This window comes from Trachinotus anak, unplaced genomic scaffold (assembly GCF_046630095.1).
Source record: "Trachinotus anak isolate AG129_WGS33_773 ecotype Australia unplaced genomic scaffold, CSIRO_AGI_Tana_v1 ptg000019l, whole genome shotgun sequence".
In the NCBI taxonomy this organism is placed as follows: Eukaryota; Metazoa; Chordata; class Actinopteri; order Carangiformes; family Carangidae; genus Trachinotus; species Trachinotus anak.
This window is the reverse complement of record NW_027273870.1, coordinates 30,047,501-30,070,046: the sequence shown is the minus strand read 5'-3', so window position 1 is coordinate 30,070,046 and position 22,546 is coordinate 30,047,501. Positions and strand designations below refer to the sequence as shown.

The 22,546-nt window shown below is 46.1% G+C and overlaps 1 protein-coding gene across 1 annotated transcript in view; it reads left to right on the top strand.

Annotated features, from left to right (window-relative positions):
• The first annotated feature begins 324 nt into the window (after positions 1 to 324).
• Positions 325 to 22,546, top strand: part of meis1a (Meis homeobox 1 a) — a 30,595-nt gene continuing 8,373 nt past the window's right edge. The window contains exons 1-8 of the mRNA XM_071505205.1: positions 325 to 737; positions 2,793 to 3,031; positions 5,366 to 5,507; positions 6,016 to 6,066; positions 7,424 to 7,474; positions 7,672 to 7,818; positions 9,366 to 9,477; positions 12,434 to 12,579. Of these exons, the coding sequence (XP_071361306.1) occupies positions 726 to 737; positions 2,793 to 3,031; positions 5,366 to 5,507; positions 6,016 to 6,066; positions 7,424 to 7,474; positions 7,672 to 7,818; positions 9,366 to 9,477; positions 12,434 to 12,579 (900 nt within the window). The 5' untranslated portion in view covers positions 325 to 725. The remainder of the gene's footprint in view (positions 738 to 2,792; positions 3,032 to 5,365; positions 5,508 to 6,015; positions 6,067 to 7,423; positions 7,475 to 7,671; positions 7,819 to 9,365; positions 9,478 to 12,433; positions 12,580 to 22,546) is intronic.

Sequence of the window (22,546 nt, the reverse complement as noted above, 5' to 3'; positions counted from 1 at the left end):
CAAAAACGGATTCTGGTCTTTATAGAACAACAACAGCAGAACCATGAGCCAGGATGCTCCTCTGCAGGAGGCTCCAGCGACATTAAACAGGATTGTGTCAGAAATGAATGAAGGAGAAGAAGCAGGTGTTGTGTGTTTCTGTGCAAACCCCGGACTCACCTGCAGCCCCCACACTCAACTCACCTCGCGGGGGCGCGCTCAAGTTCTCACATCTTGTGGAAGCCGCGGGGACGCGCAGCGAGCCTCTGCTCCTTTAAGCGAGAGACACCCCCCCCACCCCCACCCCCCCCCCCCCCCACCCCCCCACATACACACACACACACACACGGAGGAGGACGCTGTGATGGGGACCTGAACGCAGCTCAGCGGAGAACACAGCGCCGCACGGCCCGGCTCAGAGCGCAGCGGGCGGCTCCGCCTCATCGGTTCACCGGTTCACCGGTTTGGATGTAACCTGGTCGGTTTCGGCCCGCGGACTGAGCGGTTGGTCGGTTAGTCGGTGTCACCTGGAGCCGGGGGCCGGGAGCAGGACAGCGTCTGCCCGCGCTGGTGCCGCCGCGGGTCGGTCCCGTGGAGAGCGGCGGGAGCCCGCGGGGACCTGCGGCTGCTCCGCGTGCTGGACTGGGTGTGGGACACAGGCGGCAGGAACCGCTCCGGTACCGGGAGGCGGATGCGTGTTGAGCCCCGCAGGAGTCACCTGGAGCCCGGGCGGAGACACGGGGGCGATGGCGCAACGGGTGCGTAAAACCCGCTTTAATCGGCGCGGAGTCCGCGCTGCTCTCCGACCTGAGAGGAAACTCATTCAGCACTCATGAACACGTTAGCTTTTATTTTTAAAACTAACTTTTTTTCCCCAAATTAAATTACTTAAACGTTAAATTGAATTCAAATATTATTTGAATTCAATTTAACGATGTTTCTGAGAGATAATTAATATTTAGCTTTTTAATTTTTAAATTTCAAAGATCCAAACTTTGTCCGTGCGTAAAAATCATCATCAAACTTTTACTTGAAAGTTAAAAAAAACACATCAAAACTTAGTGTCGAAGATTTCTTTAATTTTTAAATTACATTTTTATTAAAGGTATAAAATATAAAAACGAAACATTTCTACACAATTTCTAAAGTTTGACTTGATTCAGTGATTTAACCGCAGCAGAAACAAACACTGAGCTTTAATAAAACTAAAAAAGAAGAAGAGACAGAAAAATGAAATAAAACTGATCATTAATAAAAACAAAAACAAAAAAACCTCTGGTGTGAATAATGAGAAGTTTCTGATCTGTGCAGTTAAACTGGTTTAAGGTTTATTTGTTGCTTTGACCTTCAGGCCTTCACGTTTTATTCTCTGTTCATTTTCTGACAAAAATGTGAAAACAAGTCAAATTTATTCCACCAAATAAAATCAGTCGCTGCGTTTGATCCACTTCACAAACTTTTACCTTCAGACTGAAATAAAGTTTGAGTTCACACTTTAAAACGTTCAGCGGCTCTGTGTGTGTGTGTGTGTGTGTGTGTGTGTGTGTGTGTGTGTGGAGCTCAGTCTGTGGGTTTTTTCTGTGTTCACACTGAGGGACGTTCACGTCTTTGTCTCATTAAACTTTGAAACGTTTTGTTACTCAAACGGTTTTTAGTCAAAATGTGAACTCGTTAAATTTTCCACAGTGGAAATAAAACATAAAAAATATAAATAATAAGTTAATATGATTTATATCAAAATACAACAGATTTATTATTCATAATTCATATTTTATATAAACTAATTTTAAATTTAAACCTTTTCTGTAATTGATAATTTTATATGGATTCTATAAATATGTCAGTTCCTGTAAAGGAGAAAAAATAAATTCACGTTTATAATTTTAAAATTATAACAGATTTTTTTTTGACTCTTTAAAAAAAAATTAACCTAAATTAAACTTCCCTGTATTTTAGATTAAATATCAGCAGCTTGTTCATGTGATTAAAAAATTAAAATGAAGTGAAAAACAAATTCATTTGTTTCCTTAACTGTATTTTATTCATTTACTTTTTTAACTTAAATGGGAAGAAAACTTTAAAGTTGTTTTAATTTCACTTTTATTTCATTTTACAGATTTTATAGATTTACTATAAAAATCTAGTTTTCTCTCTCATCAGATTTTTGCTCAGTTTTTAATTTATTTTTTTTTACTCAAAGTGTATTGATGAAAGATTTTAATGGCGTTTGTTCACATTGTGCAGCTGTGTGTGTGTGTGTGTGTGTGTGTGCGTGTGTGTGTGTGTGTGTGTGTGTGTGTGAGATCTGTTCTCTGACTGTTCCACAGTTTAAAACCAGTTTTTGTGTGTGAACATCACAGTGTCAATCACATGAGAGTAAATACACACAATAACAACAACACCAGCACATGATACAACAGCCATTGTCAGGTTGTGTAGTTAGATGGTGTTTTGTGCATCTCTGAGGTTCAGTCATTCTGCTTCAGCACAGATCAGTGTGTTTCAGACACGTCTCTGTTGTCACAGCCTGTTTAAAAATGAAATGTGAGAGAAGAGTTTTGGTCAGACTGAGTTTGAAACTGAGGGGAGGGAATAATCAGAAGAACAGGAACACCTGTGTACCTGTACAACCTGCAGCAGTCGTTAGGTTTCAGCTGTTTCTCCTGTCACACAGGTGAGTCGCAGTTTGTCTCCTGACATCACTGCTTCTTCAACTCATTAATTAAACATCTGATCATAAACCTGAACACACACACAGCTCCTATAGGACAGCTCCGGAGGTCAGAGGTCACACTGCTGTCTCTGTGTTTCAGTATGAAAATATGGCCCACTACGGCCTGGAGGGGGTGGGTGGGGTGTATGGAGACCCGCACCATCACCACCACCACCACGCTGCTGCTGCCGCTCGCTCCCTGCAGGCCGTTCACCTGGCCACCGCCGCCACTGCCGGTCCATACCCTCCCCACCAGTACTCCCAGTCCAGCCACAGCAGCAGCAGCATGGCTGCCACAGCCGGGGACGCCGTCAAGAGGGACAAAGACGCCATTTATGGGTACGATGTGTTCACTGAGTGTTTCTTCCTCTGTAAAAGCTTCTTCGTGTTATCTGTGTTCAGCTTATCGCTCACTGGTCGGGACTGAGCGACAAGCCGTCCCATTCCAGGCCGGGCCGAGCCAGGCCGATGCTATCTCTGTGTCAGAGGGAAGAGGTGAAGCTGCTGCGTGTTAGCAGGGAGGTGGAGACAGAAACAAGCTGCTGCAGGCGGTGGCGGGAGGAACATGCAGCTCTTTTACTTTAGAGAGAGCAGCAACTACACATTGTCAAAATAAAAGTGCTGCTCAACTACACATTGTCAAAATAAAAGTGCTGCTCAACTACACATTGTCAAAATAAAAGTGCTGCTCAACTGCACAGTGTCAAAATAAAAGCAGCAAGTTGCACTGAAAATATCAACAGTGTAAGTTGTTAGTGTGTTGTCTGTGGTGATGCGTTCACGTGTCGGCAGCTGGTTGAGCCAGTTTAAATTTCCACACTGTTGAGTGTATTCACTTTAACAGTGTGTTGAGTAACAGCAGCAGCCTGTGACTGCAGTCGACAGCACAATGATTTCCCTCTGATCCAGTGGAGAGAAAATATCAAGCAGCATGAAATGGAAATACTCATGTAATTAAGTACAATTAGCTCAAAGACAGTTTATTAATGGCAGAAAAACTGCGTAAGCTTTTCAACACTGCAGCAAATGGATTTAGAGCAAAGGTCACATGACTCTTTCTCTCCGTTCTGTCCTGTCTTCTTACCTTTGTAACTTTACCTCTGCAGCCACAGTCTTTGGTTCAGGCAGCTTCAGCTGCACTGTAAAAACTTTGTCAAATCAACTCACCGTTCAATTATTTTCACTCTCTGTTAATCTGCTGATTAGTTTCTCCAATAATCAATTAGTTTGTAGATTAAATGTCACAAAATGGTCCAAAAAAAGAAAGGAACACCCGTCAGTTTTTTTCTAAAGTTTAAAATAACAAATCTTCAGTTTATCACATGACAAGAAGAAATTCTTCAGAGAAGAGAAGAGAAGTAGAATCATGTATCAGAATCATGTCAAAATAATAATCGATTATTTAAACACAAGTGATCAATTATCACAACAACAGCTGATTGATAATTTCCTATCATTGATTAACCAGCTGATGCTTCCAGCTGTTGTTATCAGCTGATGGCCAATGACAGAGCTTGGTTTGATCCACAGTCTCACCTTGACCAGCTCTTAATTTGAAGGAGAACATCAATGTTGTTTTATTTTGTTGTCTCTGGATTATTGTGACTTTAACTTCCAATTCGAGTTTAGACACAAAGCCTGTGGTCCTCATCAGGTCCTCGTCGGGTCCTCGTCAGGTCCTTGTCAGGTCCTCATCAGGTCCTACGTCAGGTCCTCATAAGGTCCTTGTCAGGTCCTCATAAGGTCCTCGCCAGGTCCTCATCAGGTCCTCGTCAGGTCATCATCAGGTCCTTGTCAGGTCCTTGTGAGGTCCTCATAAGGTCCTCGCCAGGTCCTCGTCAGGTCATCATCAGGTCCTTGTCAGGTCCTTTTCAGGTCCTTGTGAGGTCCTCATCAGGTCATCATCAGGTCCTCGTGAGGTCCTCATCAGGTTCTCCATCGGATCCTTGTCAGGTCCTCGTCAGGTCCTCCGTTGGTTCCTTATTGGGTCCTCGTCAGGTCCTCATAAGGTCCTCGTGAGGTCCTCATCAGGTTCTCCATCGGATCCTTGTCAGGTCCTCGTCAGGTCCTCCGTTGGTTCCTTATCGGGTCCTCGTCAGGTCCTCATAAGGTCCTTGTGAGGTCCTCATCAGGTTCTCCGTCGGATCCTTGTCAGGTCCTCATCAGGTCCTCGTCAGGTCCTAAGTCCACCTTCAGAATCACATCTTTATTTATAAATCTTTCCTCTGTTGAAACTTCTTTGTGTGTTTTATTCCTTCTATATTTTGTTGTTTTTCTTTAAAGCGTCAAATCACAAAAGAATATTTTCTCTCTGCTGCCATCAGGGTTTAATAGGTTCACTGGTTTTAGTTCTTGTGAATATTCCTCAGTGGATCCACAGAAACGTCTCCTGTGAAAACTGCTGACATTGTGTTGATGAGACACTGTGAAGTTTTTCTTTTTAAATGTGATGTTTATACAGTGAGAGCCTCAAACTGAACTTTATTTACCTGTGAAAAACTCTTTAATTTAGCTTTTAGTCCTTAAAGCTTTTCTCTGCCTCAACTGTTTTTCAGTGACTTTCAGAGCAGCTGGAAACTCTTGTTACAGTTTTTTACTCTGAGCTGATCCCTCCTCCTCCTCCTACCCCTCCCCCTCCCCCTCCCCCTCCCCCTCCTCCTCCTCCTCCTGCAGACATCCTTTATTCCCACTGCTCGCACTGATTTTTGAAAAATGTGAACTGGCGACCTGCACGCCGAGAGAGAGCAGCGTGGCCGGAGGAGACGTCTGCTCCTCAGACTCCTTCAACGAGGACATCGCTGTCTTCTCCAAACAGGTAGAGCCTGTGTTTTATCCACATGTTAATGTAGAACAGGAAGGAGAAGAGGGACTCTGAGGCAGGGCCAGATTAATCCTGTACTGTGATGAGGGAAGAGTTGGATTAGAACTGGATTATTGTTATTGATGCATTAATGTGCACACAGGGTTTTACTGTTGAAGCTGCTGTGCAACTTCCTGTTAGTTTAACGTGCAGCTTCAGATCTGAGGAGATGAGCACACGTCAAGTTCCTCTGAATGTGGTGGGCTATAAATATACAGTAGTAGGAAATGGAAATGCTCAAGTTAAGTACAAGTACTTCAGCAAATATTCTTGGTTACTTTCTGTATTAATTAGTAGTTAATTTGTCTTGATTAAGCACAAAGTTCAGTTCAGTCATTTATCTTTTAGTGATTCATACAGTATCATCAAACTCTCCGAGGAGGGCAACAAGGTTTTTATCATGTTCTGTGTGTGTGTGTGTGTGTGTGTGTGTGTGTGTGTGTGTGTGTTTGTGTGTGTGTAGATCCGATCAGAGAAGCCATTATTTTCATCGAACCCAGAGCTGGATAATTTGGTGAGTTACTTTGAATCTGAATTCTTCTTCCTTACACTGACTCTGCAGCAGTGAAGCGAGACTGTGAGTGAACTGATAGGTCGTCTGTCAGCAGGTTACTATGACCCATAGTTAGGTTTTGTTGCTAGGAGACATCTAGTGCGGTGACGTAGTTTATAGAGCGACAAAGTCCACGTCAGGAGGAGGTTGGGGTGGATGGATGAATATGACCCAGGAGAGCGGTGTTCGATTCCCATGTGACAGGAGCAGTTTATGTTGTTTCTATTGTCCATGACCGTTCACTCTTATTATTGTAACCATGACAACAAAGATCGTCTAATGATGAGGAAGAACTTATTTTAACCCAAATCACCATCTTTTCCTAAACCTAACCAAGCCGTGACCGATATTATAGTAACCATGGCGATGAAGGTAGGTATGCCACTGTCGGCACATTGTGTGTGTTTATTTTTGTAACCATGACAACCAAGGATTGGTACTACTGCTGCCGTAGGAACTATTTCAGGAGACACTGATATGGGTCGTATCAGAGGGTGGATAGTGGCTCAGATTGGAGGACTGGTTGGACTGGTTGGAGGACTGGTTTGAGACTCGTTGGAGGACTGGTTGGAGAACTGGTCAGAGGACTGGTTGGAGGTTAGAGGACTGGTTGGAGGACTGATTGGACTGGTTGGAGACTCGTTGGAGGACTGGTTGGTAGAGCTGTCTGGTTCAGGCGGCTCTGCCTTTTGCGGTTAAAGTCCCACAGACAGTGTTAGTGACTCACAGTTGGATCAACATGAAACTCTCATGGTGTGATCAACGGAACAATGATGTGTGGACGTAAAACTTTCAGGGGTAGAAGAAGAAGGTTCATCTAATCACAGAACCTAAACTCTATCACATGAGCTGCTGATGTTGATTGAGGGTTTCAGCCCCATGATGTTGGTAGATGCCGACATGAGCATCTCAGCACTTGTTGGTTTGAATCCTCTCGCTCCTTCAGTGTGTCCTGATCCCTCCCCCTCCTCACTGGAGAGGCCCACAGATCTGTGCTAGGACCCCCCCCCCCCCCCCCCCCCCCCTTTGCAATATACACCACATCCATGGGTCCAGTTAACCACTCACATGTCTTCTCATATCACTGCTATGCAGACGACACCCAGCTATACCTGTGGTTCCCTCCTGACCAGCTGACAGTTGGAACTGAACTGGTTTTATAAACCAGTTTTAGTTCCCGCTCACACTGACCTGAAGGAGACTCAGCTGCACAGAACTCCAGCCCCGCCTCCATCTCTTCTTCACTGTTTTATTGTGGTTTTTGTTGAGGTCACATGGTTTTTTTTTTACTATGTGTGGTTTTGGTTTTGTTTTGCAGATGATTCAGTCGATACAAGTGCTGCGCTTCCACCTCCTGGAGCTGGAGAAGGTTTGTCTCAGTGACCTTTGACCTTTTTATTTATCAGAACTGAACCAACGTCTGCTGTTTAATCTTAAGTAATGAGATCAGACGTCCACCATGCTGCTAATCCAGGATTTATCCTGAACAAAACCCTCAGTAAACCTTGATAATATCCCAGTGGATCTCCATATATTTATATACGGTGTATGATTCATTGTTCTCAGGTTCATGAGCTCTGTGATAATTTCTGCCATCGATACATCAGCTGTCTGAAAGGGAAGATGCCGATTGATCTGGTTATTGATGACAGAGATGGAAACAAATCGGACAGTGAGGATTTCATCAGGTCATCAGGGAACAACCTGGACCAGGTGAGCTCACAGTAAATCAGCTGTTCTCTCACCTCATCACTTCCTGTCTCTTCACTGCAGATTAAAATGTTGTGTTGTTGTTTTTTAGATAATAGATAATTTCATGACACTCGATCAGACAGAGCAATGATATTAATTATTATTAATTAATTATAATGAAGGTTTGAAACAAGTCAGTCCAGAAGAATTTAAATCAGTTTTTAATGGAGGTTTGACTTTCAGCTGATTTAAACAGTCGTGTAAAGATAAAACCCCTGATGATTTTTAAGCCTCTGGAGTCCAGGTGGATCAGGAACCCACTGTAAACACAGTAACATTGTGATTCCACAGGTCAACATTTTAAACTCAGTGTTTCACTGTGTTCACACAAACGCAGCAGGAACAGTTCAGAAGTCAGATCTGTGTCCATGAGCAAACTCCACCTGCTGAGTAAGACCCTGGCATGTGGTTGAAAGCTCCAAGGTAAAAGGTAGTAAGAAGACCTTGAGTTAAGATCTGAGAAGCTCTGTAAAGCTGGAGTGAGCAGACAGATTTACACACACACACACACACACACACACACACACACACACACACACTTGTTGGGCCTGTAGCCCTTTAAACACCATGAAGTGTGAGGTGGAGCAGCTCAGAGTCAGACGACCAGCGGCTGATAATCCTGCTGGTCCTCACAAAGGAGGTGTTTCTGCTCTGATCACCTGTCAGTCAAACAGTGTGTTCCTGCCTGCTGACTTGAGGGCATCACGCAGATAGCGCATTGTTATCTCTGGGTGCAGGTGAGTGTAAGAATAAAATAAGAATAAAGAATAAAACAGCAACATATTGAAAATTTATAGATTGTAGCAATGGAGGAGTCGGGGTCATGATGTCACTGTGCATTACAAGACATGACAGTACAATTTTAATTCATGGTTTGAGACACACTGATGTAACATCAAGTGTCCTCCTGGACAAATGCAGAAATATAACATCCAGCCACGCCATTGGCTGTTACCACCTCCAGCCTGTCAGGGATTGGCTCACAGGTGTTCATGTCTCACTGGTAGAAGAAAAGCCAACAGAGATCACAGACGGATGACGAATCACGTAAAAGACTCAGATCTTACCAGTCGCGTCGTCTGGTTGTAGTTGTTATTGTTTTGTGTCTTTGCAGTCATTTTTTATCTCTTTGTAGTTTTGTGACTCGTGTTTTGGGCTTATTTTGTTGGTTTTATTGATTATTGATCGGTCACTTTGATCATGTCTGAAGGTGGAGGAGAGGACGACTGTTCAGAGGATGAGTGAGTTTGAACAGACTGATGATGTTCAGTCTGAGTGGGAACATGTTGGTGTGTGGAGCAATGATGAGGAGGATGAGCCTTCCTCACATTAACACAGTAAACAGATGTCAGATCAAGTTTCCATCATCTGAGCTCTTCTTCTTCTTCTTCTGTGGTTTCATGGCAGCGTCTGCAGAACCAGCTCCAGCAGCAGAGGAGGAAACAGACTCACTCAGGTTCAGTCTGTGTCGTTGACAGTTGACTGTTGTTCTGTGTCGTCCTCTGCAGATTTCATGGAGCAGAGATCATGATGACGCGGCGTCCATCCGGTCGGCCGGGACGCCGGGACCGTCCAGTGGTGGACACACGTCTCACAGCGGCGACAACAGCAGTGAACAAGGTACTTATGATGCAGTGGTGCATTCAATACATGTGTGGGTCTGTGTTTCTTTTTTTTGGGGGGGGGGTTCTAACATGCTGGACGTGATGTGAGTTTGAAAGAGAACGAGGAAGTGAGAGAGTGATGGAGGCTGACAGACACTGAGCAGAGCGGGAAGAAAGAGACCTTTATGTCCCCACACACACCCACACACACACACACACACACACACACACACACACACACACACACACACACAACATTGCTTCCTCTGGTTTCTGCTGCTCAGGTCTCAGGTTTTCTGCACATTCATGATTGATGAGTATCCACTGCTGTGCTGCATCTTCACATCCAAACGACTTTTCAGACAAAATCAACATTTATTTTAGAGCCTTCATCTCTGTTGAGGCTTCGACGTCTGCAGCACTGAAGGGAGCTGTGGTTAGTAAATGCTAACATTAGCCTGTTAGCAGCGTGACTCTGCAGATGGTCAGGTGGTCTGTCACTCAGTCCAACACACTGGTCCAAACAGGTGACTGTAAATAAAGATGGGCGGAGCCTCTGTGACCTCACCCTCAGGTTTCTGAAGCTCAGAGTGAGCTGCTCCACCGTCGCCATCTTGGCAGCGCCTGACTCCGCCCCTAACTCCCAGCTAATCCAGATATGGTCAAAGAGGCGGGGCGTGTGTGCAGCTGAGACTTTGGTGCATGTCTGTTTGTGTCAAGCATACTCTCACCCACCTGTCACTCAAAGAGGCCACGCCCTCAATTCTCCATCACTTTAGTCCTTAATAAAATGTGAACAGGTGAGTTGTATAAATTCACCTGCACAGGTGTCATGAAGGAGGAAATGATCTCTAGAGAGCAGAACAGTCTCTGTACCAGGCTGTAAACATGTTTCTTTCTGCTGTAAAGTTGGACATTTGAACATGGGAGTCTGTGGGACTGACTCACTGCTGGAGCCAGACTCTAGTGGTCGTTAGAGGAACTGCAGCTCTCAGCTCTGACCTGTGGAGTCTTCAGGTTTTAAATTTGGGAAAGGCAGTGGAGAACTGATGATATTGACATTAACTTGTGTGGGTGAGACAGTTGTTTGACAGTTGTTTTTCTCAGTTCTTGTTCTCAGCACTGACCTCTGATAAGAAGCTGTGTGACTGAGGAGGATCCAGTCTTTCCTCTGAGTTTCTGAGTCAGGCTCTAACTCGAGGTGTCTTTGAGTTCAGACTGTGAGTCTGTGTGTGACACGTCCATCTGGAAACAAATGTGCTTTATCAGACTGTTCTCGGTGAGTGGAGGGAAGTGCAGCCAGACCGCAGGCTGCTGCTGCAGCTCGCTCTCTGTTGGCTGGTGCAGATTTAAACATCACTTACACACGGCCAGCTCCACGGGCGACCTCTGCCACGGAGCCAAACATGGTTAATAAGAGATTTCTGTGACTGTACTGAGAAACCTCAGTCAGCAGGACTTCAGATGACATCTGCTGACTGGAGCCGACTCCACAGCAGGTTTGGCCCGACCTCGGTGTTAATTTGCCATCCTGGAGAATATAAACAGAGAGACGTGTCCTCGGCATAATACTGTCACTTTGAATGGGAGAGAATCAAACTTATTTTCTGCACAGGGTTGGAGTCAGGGTGTGATTAGCCTAGCTTAGCATTAAGACCAGAAACAGAGGGAAACAGCCTCTAAATCTCACTCATTAACATGAAATCTTAAGTGTTAGAAGCACTTTGTGCTTCTGGGGGAAGTTTCTGTAAGTCGCTTTGGATAAAAGCGTCTGCTAAATGACTAAATGACTAAATGAAATAAATAAATGAAAGTTACTCACTGGATCTATTTCTTGACAAAGGGCAGTGTATCCATCCGCCCAACATTTCTGTGGGTAGGTGACCAGCAGGGTTATGCTGGTTCCAACCCGTCCTCCAAACTCAACAACACCAACGTTTGACATGTTGATGTTGACATCACTCATCCTCCTCTTCTCTGGCGTCTTCCTCCTCGCTGTCACCCCCCTCCCCTCCTGAAGTCCACAGGTTGTTGTGAAGCTGCGTGGTCACAGACCATTAGCGGGTTGAGGTGGACCTCTCCCCCCTCAGAGAGCTGGGGAGGGGAGGGGTATAAATCAGCCTCAGGCAGCTTGTGGTTCAGCCTAATGAGGCTGAGAGCTTGTTTATGGAGTTACGCATCATTTTTATGATTATTTCCACCTTTTCAGGCTCCGCTGCTCAGCAGAGTCCTGCCTCTGTTGAGGCGGAGTGGGGCCCCGGTCCACCGCTGCCTCTGGGCTGGACGTGGACCTGGAGCTCCTGCCCAGGCTGCCAGGGACCGTGGCCCTGACCTTGGCCCAGCGCTGTTAAAAACACTGAGGAGAAAACAAGGCTCATTAAACAGGCAGAGAGAGAGCAGTAAAAACACGGCGGCCGCAGCTTCAGTTGAAATACTGCAGTATTCAAAAACTGTGGGGGGACAGGGGGGCACAGAGAGGGTTACAGAGCGGGGCGGGCCGGCTTGTGACTGCAGGGTCACCAGTTTGATTCCACACATCAACAGAAAGTCCCTGAGTGGAGGCGTGTGTGCTAATGTTAGCTAGCTGCAGCTTCCAGAGGGAAGCGGAATAAAACCAGTCTCACCGTGTCTCGGACAGTTTCTGTGTCTGAGAGGAAGCAGATTGTAACACAGCTGCGAGAACGTGTCAGCGTTTAGTAATGTCCACCATTCACTGTTCAGGCTGTTTGTACAGCAGCCTCCACCTGATTACAGGCTGTTAAACCACATGTTTATCTGCTGTTTATGAAGAAAGTCGAGAGTTAACACATGAACAGTTTAACCTCCTGTACAGAGTGACGACTGTGTGAGGGGGCATTCAAGCTAAAACAGGTGCTTAAAGTTCTTAACCTTCAGAAATGGTCAAAGGTCACATATCTGCCATGTTTGGAAATGAAAAGTGGGTCCTCTCCTCCTCTCCGTGTGTCGGTCAGGTGACTGCCTGGACAACGGCGTGGCGTCACCCAGCACCGGGGACGACGACGACCTCGACAGAGACAAACTGCACAACAAGAAGAGAGGGATCTTCCCCAAAGTGGCCACCAACATCCTGAGAGCCTGGCTGTTCCAGCACCTGACGGTCAGTGCACCAAACTATACGTCATGCTAACACTGTCACTATGACAACAGACTGAGACAACATTTCCTCAAAGGACAAAGGTCCAGAACGATGATCATCAGGTTATAAGAAATGAATAAAACCTTCTGTATATTATAATATCACTACATGTTCTCTAATCACAGCTAATCACCACATGACTGATCTCACACTCTGACTCAAATCTCTACAATTGGCTGAGCAGCGTCACATGACCAGTGTCAAAGTCTCCAAAAGCTGCGCCAGTTAAAACAGAAATGCTCTGATTATAGGTCCAGGTCCGGGTCTGGACAGGATGGTGTCTGGTCTGGATCCAGACCACAGTCCACCTGTTAGCCTCTGAACACAGAGGATGCTAACTCTGTAGCACATGCTAGCTTGAACCCCACTGACCATGTTCATGTTCAGGATACACTAGCGTTAGCTCCACTTTAGCACATGGCTCTTCAGCAGCTGTTCTGGTCTGAACCAGTGACCCCCTGACCTCCTGACCTCCTGACCTCTGTCCACCCCCCCACCCACCTGCCCACCCTGCCTCCCACCTGCTCCCAACCTGGGGATGTTCTCAGGGCAATGACCTTTGACCTCTGCTGTGGTCCAGGTATTTCACCTGTGGGCTGCACAGGGACAAGTCAGCTGAGCCGGGACCTGGACTCAGTTTGTAGTAAAGGAGGAGGAGTCACGGAAAACCACCTGGACCAGATGTGTGTAGTCTTCAAAAGAGAGACCTGATCCAGCACACAGACCTGATCCACACAGACCTGATCCACACAGACCTGACCCACACAGACCTGATCCACCACACAGACCTGATCCACACAGACCTGATCCACACAGACCTGACCCACACAGACCTGATCCACCACACAGACCTGATCCACACAGACCTGATCCACACAGACCTGACCCACACAGACCTGATCCACCACACAGACCTGATCCACACAGACCTGATCCACACAGACCTGACCCACACAGACCTGATCCACCACACAGACCTGATCCACCACACAGACCTGATCCACACAGACCTGATCCACCACACAGACCTGATCCACCACACAGACCTGATCCACACAGACCTGATCCACACAGACCTGACCCACACAGACCTGATCCACCACACAGAGCTGATCCACCACACAGACCTGATCCACACAGACCTGATCCACACAGACCTGACCCACACAGACCTGATCCACCACACAGACCTGATCCACACAGACCTGATCCACACAGACCTGACCCACACAGACCTGATCCACCACACAGACCTGATCCACACAGACCTGACCCACACAGACCTGATCCATCACACAGACCTGATCCACACAGACCTGACCCACACAGACCTGATCCACCACACAGACCTGATCCACACAGACCTGACCCACACAGACCTGATCCACACAGACCTGATCCACACAGACCTGAGACCATGAGAGACTGTGGTCTGGAGGTTACTCATGTTTTTAAATCTGTGCTGTTGTTGTTGACTCACTCTGGGTTTGTGGGTTCAGTGGTTCAGAAGTGGTCCACTGAACTGTGTGTAGGATTCTGAGCTGTTCTGAGTCCGTTAGTGGAGGAGAGTCCTTTAACCGGGACACGACCGGACTCTGGAACCGGTCTGTAGTCTGGACCGCAGTGACAATAGGGACGGGGTCAGACCAGGTGTGGGCATCAGGACAGGGTTCACCTGTGAGACTGAGTCAGAGTCTTTATGAGCACCAGGCTGACACGAACTGGCCAGTAAAACTGGGAGGGGGCCGGCTCTGTGCTGAAAATCCCAGTCCTCACTGACTCATAGGTTTTGGCTGAGGCCAGCAGAACAGCCAAACACCCCCACCCCATCTATTCCTCCCCCCGCCTGCCTCCAAACATGGAGAGGCTAAATCGGTCCCTGCTCGGCGGGAGTTGGGGGCCGCTGCCAGGACTCAGCAGAACCTGGAGGACAGCGAGTCCTGCAGCAGATGGGAGGTGAGAGGCACGGGGGGGGGGGCACTGGTACCTGAGAGAGGGAGGGGGAGAGAAAAGGAGGCGTTGGCTGTTGGAAGTGAAGGTTGTGTGAAGGTTGTGTGTTTGCTGCTGCTGTGTTTATTACTTATTTAAATATCACGAAGAATAAAGACCTTTTACACTTTACAGTTCATTTTTAGAACTTATGCTGATGTTTTTGTCCTATTATCCCTCCGTTTAAGGGCAAGATGGCTTTGAAAACAGCAAAAAATTAGAATCAACTACAAAGAAAATTATTTCCTAGGAGCACCATGCCAATTTCTGAACAGACACAAAAGCCTCGAGGCACAAGAGACATTTCTAAATATTCTATAGATTGACTAGGCTGTGCAAACAAACTACACACAGGAAACTCTCAATAAACTATATTATGATTTGGCGCTATACAAATAAAATTGAATTGATTTAAAGAGCTGACTGAGCTTCAGCACAAAGGACAGTCTGAAGCCTGGTCTTAAACATAGAGGGGGGGTCTGGTCCTGGACCCAGACTGGGATCTGGATCCACAGCAGAGAAGCCTGATATCTGAAGGTTCTGCCCCCCACAGGAACCACCTGTGTTTAGAGAGCAGCGTGTTCTGTGAGGATCCTGTATGAGCTCTTTAAGATACGATGGTGTCTGACCTTTACTGTCTCTGTAGGTGAGGAGGAGGATTTTATAGGAGGTGATGAAGCTGCAGGAGACATGTGGTCTCTGCTCCTGGTTCAGGACTGAACTTTTGTATCAGCTGGAGGCTTTTCACTGAGTCACTGGGACATCCTGATAATACAGAATCATAGTAGTCCAGTCTGGAGGAAACAGAGGCACTAACTAGATTTTCAACAGGAAGCTTCAGATTTTCAGAGTAATGGTCAGGTGGAAGAAGGCTGTTCTAATGACCCCAAGGTTTCTGACTGTAGCGCTGGAGGCCGAGGTGGTGTCATCCAGAGTCAGTTTATTATCAGATCAGGCATCTCTGTGGTGTTTAGTAAAATAACTTCAGGTGGTAACTTCAGTAAAAGGTTTTCATGTCCTTCAGACTCACCTGAAGTTTGACCACCTCACCTAACTTCATGGAGAAGAACAGCAGGGTGTCATCTGCGTAAAAGTGGACATTTAACTGGTGCTTCCTGATAATGTTTCCTAAAGGAAGCATCTTTAGGATGAAAAGTATCAGAACCCAGTGGAACTTCATGACTGACTTCAGTGTTGATGGAAGAGTTGTTATTAACATGAACAAACTGAATCTGTCTTAAACCAGCCTGGCGTGGTTAATGCCAACGACATGTTCTGGTCTCTGTTATAAGATCCTGTGATTGATGGAGAAATGATCCAACTCAAAGAGCTGAAGTCTGTAAACATCTGTGAACATCTGTAAACATTCCAGTCAAATGCTCACAACAGGCGTAAAACACAAATGAATCCTGACACAAAAGAAAACGTCATTTCATTTATAATACATATACAAACAAACCAACAAACAATTGCTGTAAACAATAAAAATATATTTATAAGGAAATAGAGGACAGAAGACTTACCCTCAAAACTGTGTGTGTGTGTTCTGGCTGCAGCCTCCTTTGAGCCACAGCTCATAAAAACCAAACCACAAGCCGACGTGCTGTTTACACCACACACACACACACACACACACACACTGCTTTTTCATGTTTAATTTTACAGTGTTTCATGTGGAAGTACAGAAGCATCGTCCCTGTTAATGTAATTACTGTGTGATTTTCCTCAAATGTTAATTTCCCTGAGCAGAAACAGGTGGTGTGTGTGTGTGTGTGTGTGTGTGTTATGGGCTTTGTGTTCGCTACCATTTGTTTACAGTCACCAACTCTTTAAAGAGCTGCTTTATTTTACAAATTACACGTGACTTCTTCAAAACAGCTGGAAAGATTTTGCACGTCCTCAGCACGACGACAACGAGCGAGGAGAAAAAAACCTTCCACCTTCAGCCTGAAGAGAAACGAGTCCCCGACATGAAGCCAGCGCCTCCATTACAGAGGAGGGCGTCACCCCACTCAGATGACTGAGCAGGAAGCCCCTGCGCTGACCTTGCCGCCCCCCCTGCCCCCCTGCCCTCCACCTATCAGGGGTCAGAGGGCACTGGGACACCTCCATCCATCCATCAGCAGCTGTTTACAGCCACAGAGCTGCAGATGTGGGTGATGGCGAGGCCACGGCGACCCACAGGCACCAACACATGTTCAGCCGCCTGCCTCCAACCAGAGACATTGCCCCCACCCTCAACCCCCCTACAGGAAGTCTAAAGACTATGATGAAAAATATTTGTTGATCTTTTTTCCACAAGAAAAAGGAATTTGTGAACAAATGAAAACTAAACGATGTTAGAAACAGACAGTGATAGAACATCTGTCTGTGGCGCTGCTGTCAGGTGGACTTCAGACTAAAATGAAATCCAAATCCAGCACCAAAACAAAACTGGAAGAGTTCCCCTGCTGGAGAAACAATCACAGTTACACAGCAGCAGCTGGTTTACGACCGTCTGCTCTGACAACCAGCCAATCTGCAGCCACGCCATGGGCCGCAGGAGTACCCAACCTTGGTTGTCATGGTTTACTATACTAAACACACAGAATCTTCCAAGAGTGGCATACCTACCTTTGTTGCTATGGTTACTATAATAATGGTCACATGTTGGTTAGGTTCAGTAAAAGATGGTAATAAGTACTTCCTCAACATTAGACGATCTTTGTTGTCATGGTTACAACAATAACAGTGAACGGTCATGGAGAACAGAAACAACATAAACTGCTCCTGTCACATGGGAATCGAACACCGCTCTCCTGTGTCATATTCATCCATCCACCACAACCTCCTCCTGACGTGGACTTTGTCGCTCTATAAACTACGTCACCGCACTTTTCCCTTTGCTGCTGTCATCATCACTACGACCACTAGATGTCGCCTAGCAACAAAACCTGACTATGGGTCATAGTGACCTGCTGACAGACGACCTCTGACCTCGTTACAGGACAGTCTCTGAAAAATTCAAACTGAGACATAAACTTTAATGATTTAGTTTCAGTAACGAGACCAAACTTTTCTGGATGTTTCGAACCAGATGTTCTTCAGTTTGTTACGACAGAGTCAGAAACTGACGATGTCACATATTCAGTGTTTTTCTGTCTCTTCCTTCTGCTGTAGCTACAACTTCAAATTCAGGTTTTTGAGTCTGACTCAGAGAAACGTCCAGAGTTTCAGTCTGTTTGGATAAAACTTTGAAGTTGGAGTTCAGTGAAAGTTTAACACACACACACACACACACACCCACCCCCACCCCTGTCAGGATCTGCAGCCGCTCTAATCAGACCTGAGACTGAGTAACGAGTGGAGCTCTCTGGGTTTGGTTAAAAATGTCGGCCTCTGTGGTCAGACCTTCATTTCCCTGCAGTGTGAGGACGGCTGTTCTGTGGCTCCCTCGCCCTGCAGTGAAAACATCATCCATTACCTCTGTGACAGGCCCCCTAGGGACCCCGGGGCCCGGCTCTCTCTGTGGGGGTCGCCTTTATTGACCTCTCAACCCCCTCAAACACACACACACAGACTCGCACACACACCCAAAAAATGTCCAGCATGCGGTCACATACATCACGGAGCAGCCTTTCTTCCCTGACAGCGTAAATGAGCGACCATCAGATAATGAAGCAGGCAACAGATGGAGGGAAACATTCAGACGCTCCACACAGTCGTACGACTTCAGACCAGAGCTGACACACACACACACACACACACACAGTAAAATGAGTAGTGATTACAGCCTCTTAACAAGTTTACTGGGACACTAAGCAACAACACCTCCCCCACAGCACAGCATGAAACAGAGAGTGGTCAAAGGTGTGTAACAAGGTTTTCCAGGTGTGTGTGTGTGTGTGTGTGTGTATGTGTGTGTGTGCGCGCCTGCCTCTATTACCTTGAATGTGCAGATGAAAGTTGAGCTGTTATATTTGCATCTGCCAGTTGTGGTAAATGCACCTGTAACCACACCCAACAGTGATGTCACAGTGTCCTGGAGTACACCTGTACATCAGTGCAGGTGAGACGTTAAACCACAGACAGTCGAGAAAGGAGACGGCACACCTAGAATCATTTCCTGTGTCTGTGTCACATGGTCTCTCCACTAGCCCCGCCCCTGTAAGAGACCAGGTGTGAGTGTTCACCCTGATGGGAGAAGTGATCACAGTTTCGGATTCTTTGGCCCCACAGTCACTGACATAAACTGTGATTGATATAATTATTGAACTGTTGTTGGAGGGAAATCAGAGAGTATCATCAGACTGATCACATATGAACTTTGACCTGTACCATGGTTGTTGTGTTTTGACAGGAAGTGAATACCATTTCATTTCTGCCCGTAAAGCATCATCTCTGTTATAGAGCAGTGATTCCCAACCTTTTTCTTAAGGGACCCATATTTTTACCATTGTAAACTTTGGTGACCCCTGATATTTCAGTAATTTCATAACAGCATGGAACAATGAGGAGAACCTGTGTATGATTACAACATATTTCTTCAGAACTTGTACTTATTAACTAATTAGGAGAGAGCACTCAAGAGATGCCGGCCTGTGGTCGCTTCCCGCCCTGAAGAAACTCTCCTTTATGTTTTGGGGCCTGCTAGTGACAACAAGCTCTCTTTTTCTGATGAAAGACTCTTTGGGCTTACCCACTGTCTCGGGATGTTTAGTTGTCTGGTGTGGCTTCAGCTTGCAGGGCTTCAAACTTCCATTTGCCAGTTTCTCACAGCAAAATATACATTCAGCTCTAATTTTACCCATTGCTTCTATGAAGCCAAACTCAATATAACTTTCTTGGTAGCCCCTCTTTTTCTTTTTGACATTTTCCGCAGTCTCCTCTACCTGACGCTTCGCCATTTCTCCCTTAGCTTTACGTTGCTAGGCAACGGCTGCAGCATGAGAGGCGTTCACGTCACACACGCTCTGTTCCTCGTGATATATATAACTTATTTGTTTATCTATTTAAATACACGAATAAATGTTTAATGTGGCCCTTGAATTTAGTTGATTTTGTCACATATATGAATTAAATGCTTACTCATTTATTTAACATTTTAATTACATAAAAATTATTAAACCCCTTAAAATCAAGAGGGCTTCGCAACCCTCCCTGGATCTTTGGCGCCCCCCTTGGGGGGTCGGGCCCCCCAGGTTGGGAACCACTGTTATAGAGGATCTTTGGTCAAACCTCTGAAAGTCAGTTGTGGTTCTGTAGCTTTATTTAAAAGAACTGTTCAACATTCATCATTGACTCAGTACAGAGCTGCAGTCAGGGTGAGGTTAGCCTAGCTTAGCATAAAGCTAGCCTGGCCCTGTCCAAAGCTCAGAACTACCAACTGTTTTTTCTGCACAGAAAAAGCTGCAGCACTTAACACCACAGAGTCGTTGATGTAAAGAAATAAGTCATAATATTGATCATGTGTTTTCATTAGTTATTGATCTGCAGTGTCAGAAAAATGTCCATCAGTTTCCCAGAAGGTGACACATTCAATGTTTTAAAACCACAAGCAGCAAATATCTCTCAGCTGTGTATCTTCAAAATTACTGAGATGAACTTTCTCTTATCGGCAAACTGATGAATCGATCCCACTCTGACTCAGTGATTGGAGCTTTTCTTTGTCTGCTGCACCAATCTTTGCTTTTGATGATGTTTTTATATGTTTTAAAAGCTACACACACACCTGTGGACAAGTGATTCTGGACCTGATACATTCCCACGGTCCTGAACCCACCTGTGCCCTAAACCTGGTTCTAAACTTGACCCTGAAGCCTGAACCCCGACTCAGGTCTTCACAGAACAGAGACCATCATATGTCATGTAACACACTGGAACACACTGATGTCTGACATGTGATGCACTGAATGCCTCACACCGTCTGCGGGTGTGGGCAGGTGCCGTCCCAGCATGCTCTGGGTCCCAGCCTGGTGCTGGTCCAGGCTGACGGCTGCTCCCTGCTAACAGGATTACAATTTTATAACAGGCAGGTGGCTCCAGATTAAAACCCTGAGAGGAAACTCTGAAATTAGACAGTGGGGTGAAGCAGCTCTCAACCATGTGTTTTTACTCCTGCCTCATCTGTGGAGGGAAGATCCAGTGGTCTCATTGGTTTTCATGCTGGATGTGAGGAGCAGGGATCCTCCATGAGACCAAACCGTCTGAAGGTTCACACGTTCTCCTCGTCTTTGGTCTTGTTTCTGATGATCCGTCTCCTCCCTGCCGGCTGCTGCTCTGAGGCTGAAATGTGACGAAACAGCCTCGTGATAATCGCTCTTTGTGGCAAATTAGAGGCAGTTTAGGCCAATTTCCTGCTATCAGATCACAGGGAAAACACAGCAGCAGCTCTGGCAGAGACCAGGAGACATCAGAGAGTTTCCCGCCTCACCACACAGAGGGATGTGGTGAATCTCCTGGTGTGGGCCTGAGGCTGTTGTGGTGAACTCCGTCCTCTGTCAGCTGAGCAGAAACAACCTCGTGTCAGAACTTTGTCCATCAGGTGAATCACATCCTGAAGTTCAGGACCAAAACCAAACAGACACTTCAGCAGTGTTTTACTGTTGTAGCTGCTCCGGGTGGAGCTGCTTTAACGACCACATATACAGTCCAGTGGTTCCCAACCTAGGGGTCGGGCCCCTCCGAAGGGTCAACAGATAAATCTGAGGGGCTGTCAGCTGACTGAAGAGGAAAGAAGAAGTTCTGATTCACTGATCTGGATTCATCGGTCCTGTCCTGTACAACTGACCAGACGTAACATCAGAGAACATTTTCAAATGTGCAGTGTTTCTCAAATCGAAAGGATTTCTCTCCTTAGATGAACCTCAGAAGCTGATTTGATGACACAGAATCAGTTGCTGGTCTCATCACATCACTGTTGTTCACTGTGAAGTGTCCGATTAACTTGAGTCAGATCTCACAGTGTCCTCCGGAGAACGGGAGTAGCCAGAACACTTCATGTGGAGGTGGAGTTTGAACTGCGGCGGCTCTGAGAAGAGACAGATGTGGAACAGAGTTCCTGTTCACATATTTTAGACACAGGGTTTTAACATGAGAGCGGCTCAGTCGTTCCCTCCCTCCCTCTGTATTCACCTCTGCTGTCTAATAAAAACATGACAGCAGCCGTTTTTATCTAATGATTTGAATGTGAACTTTAGCTCCTGCCAACACGAAATGTTTCCCTCTGGGATGTGATGAAGGAGAATACATTTTCTCAGAAACGTTCCAAACACTTTTTCCCGTTCCTCAGTTAGTTTGAATGGTTCTGTCTTTGACTCTGGGTCATGTGACCTCTGGGCTCTGCACAGTTAAATGAGAATGAACTTTTGCATCAGTGTGAAAATAGCTGCTGAAAGTGCAGCTATCTGGGTCAGGGCCGGGCAGCGACGTGCCGCGGAGGATCTGCAGCAGCTGGTTTCAGTCAGCACATGAAGACACTGTCTCAGTGTCAGCTGTTCCACTCGACCCCTCTGAGCTCTCGACTGTCTGTGGAGAGAGGCTCCACAACAACACTGTGACAGCAGCACAGTCGCTACCTGCAGACACCACCACCTCTACCTGTCTAACCCAGACCCTCACCTTCAACCTGAACCGTAGAGTTTACCTCTGGAGGCTGCACTGCTTCCTGCATGTGGTATATCTGGAGATATAAGTTGTACCTTTGTAATTTGAATATGAATAAGCTGCATGTTTATTATGAGGCTTCATCAGTCTGACTTCAACAAGCTCTTGTTATTGGTGATTCCTGAGCTGATCCTGGATGTGGATCCAGTTAAAATAAACCAGGTCACAATCTGATCCTTTCCTCACTGAGCTCTGAAATCCAGTGTGTGTGTGTGTGTGAATTGTTTGGATCTGGTTTCAGGAGAAGCTCATTCAGTTTATCTGCTACTACAAAGTTAGCGCTGATGCTAACCAG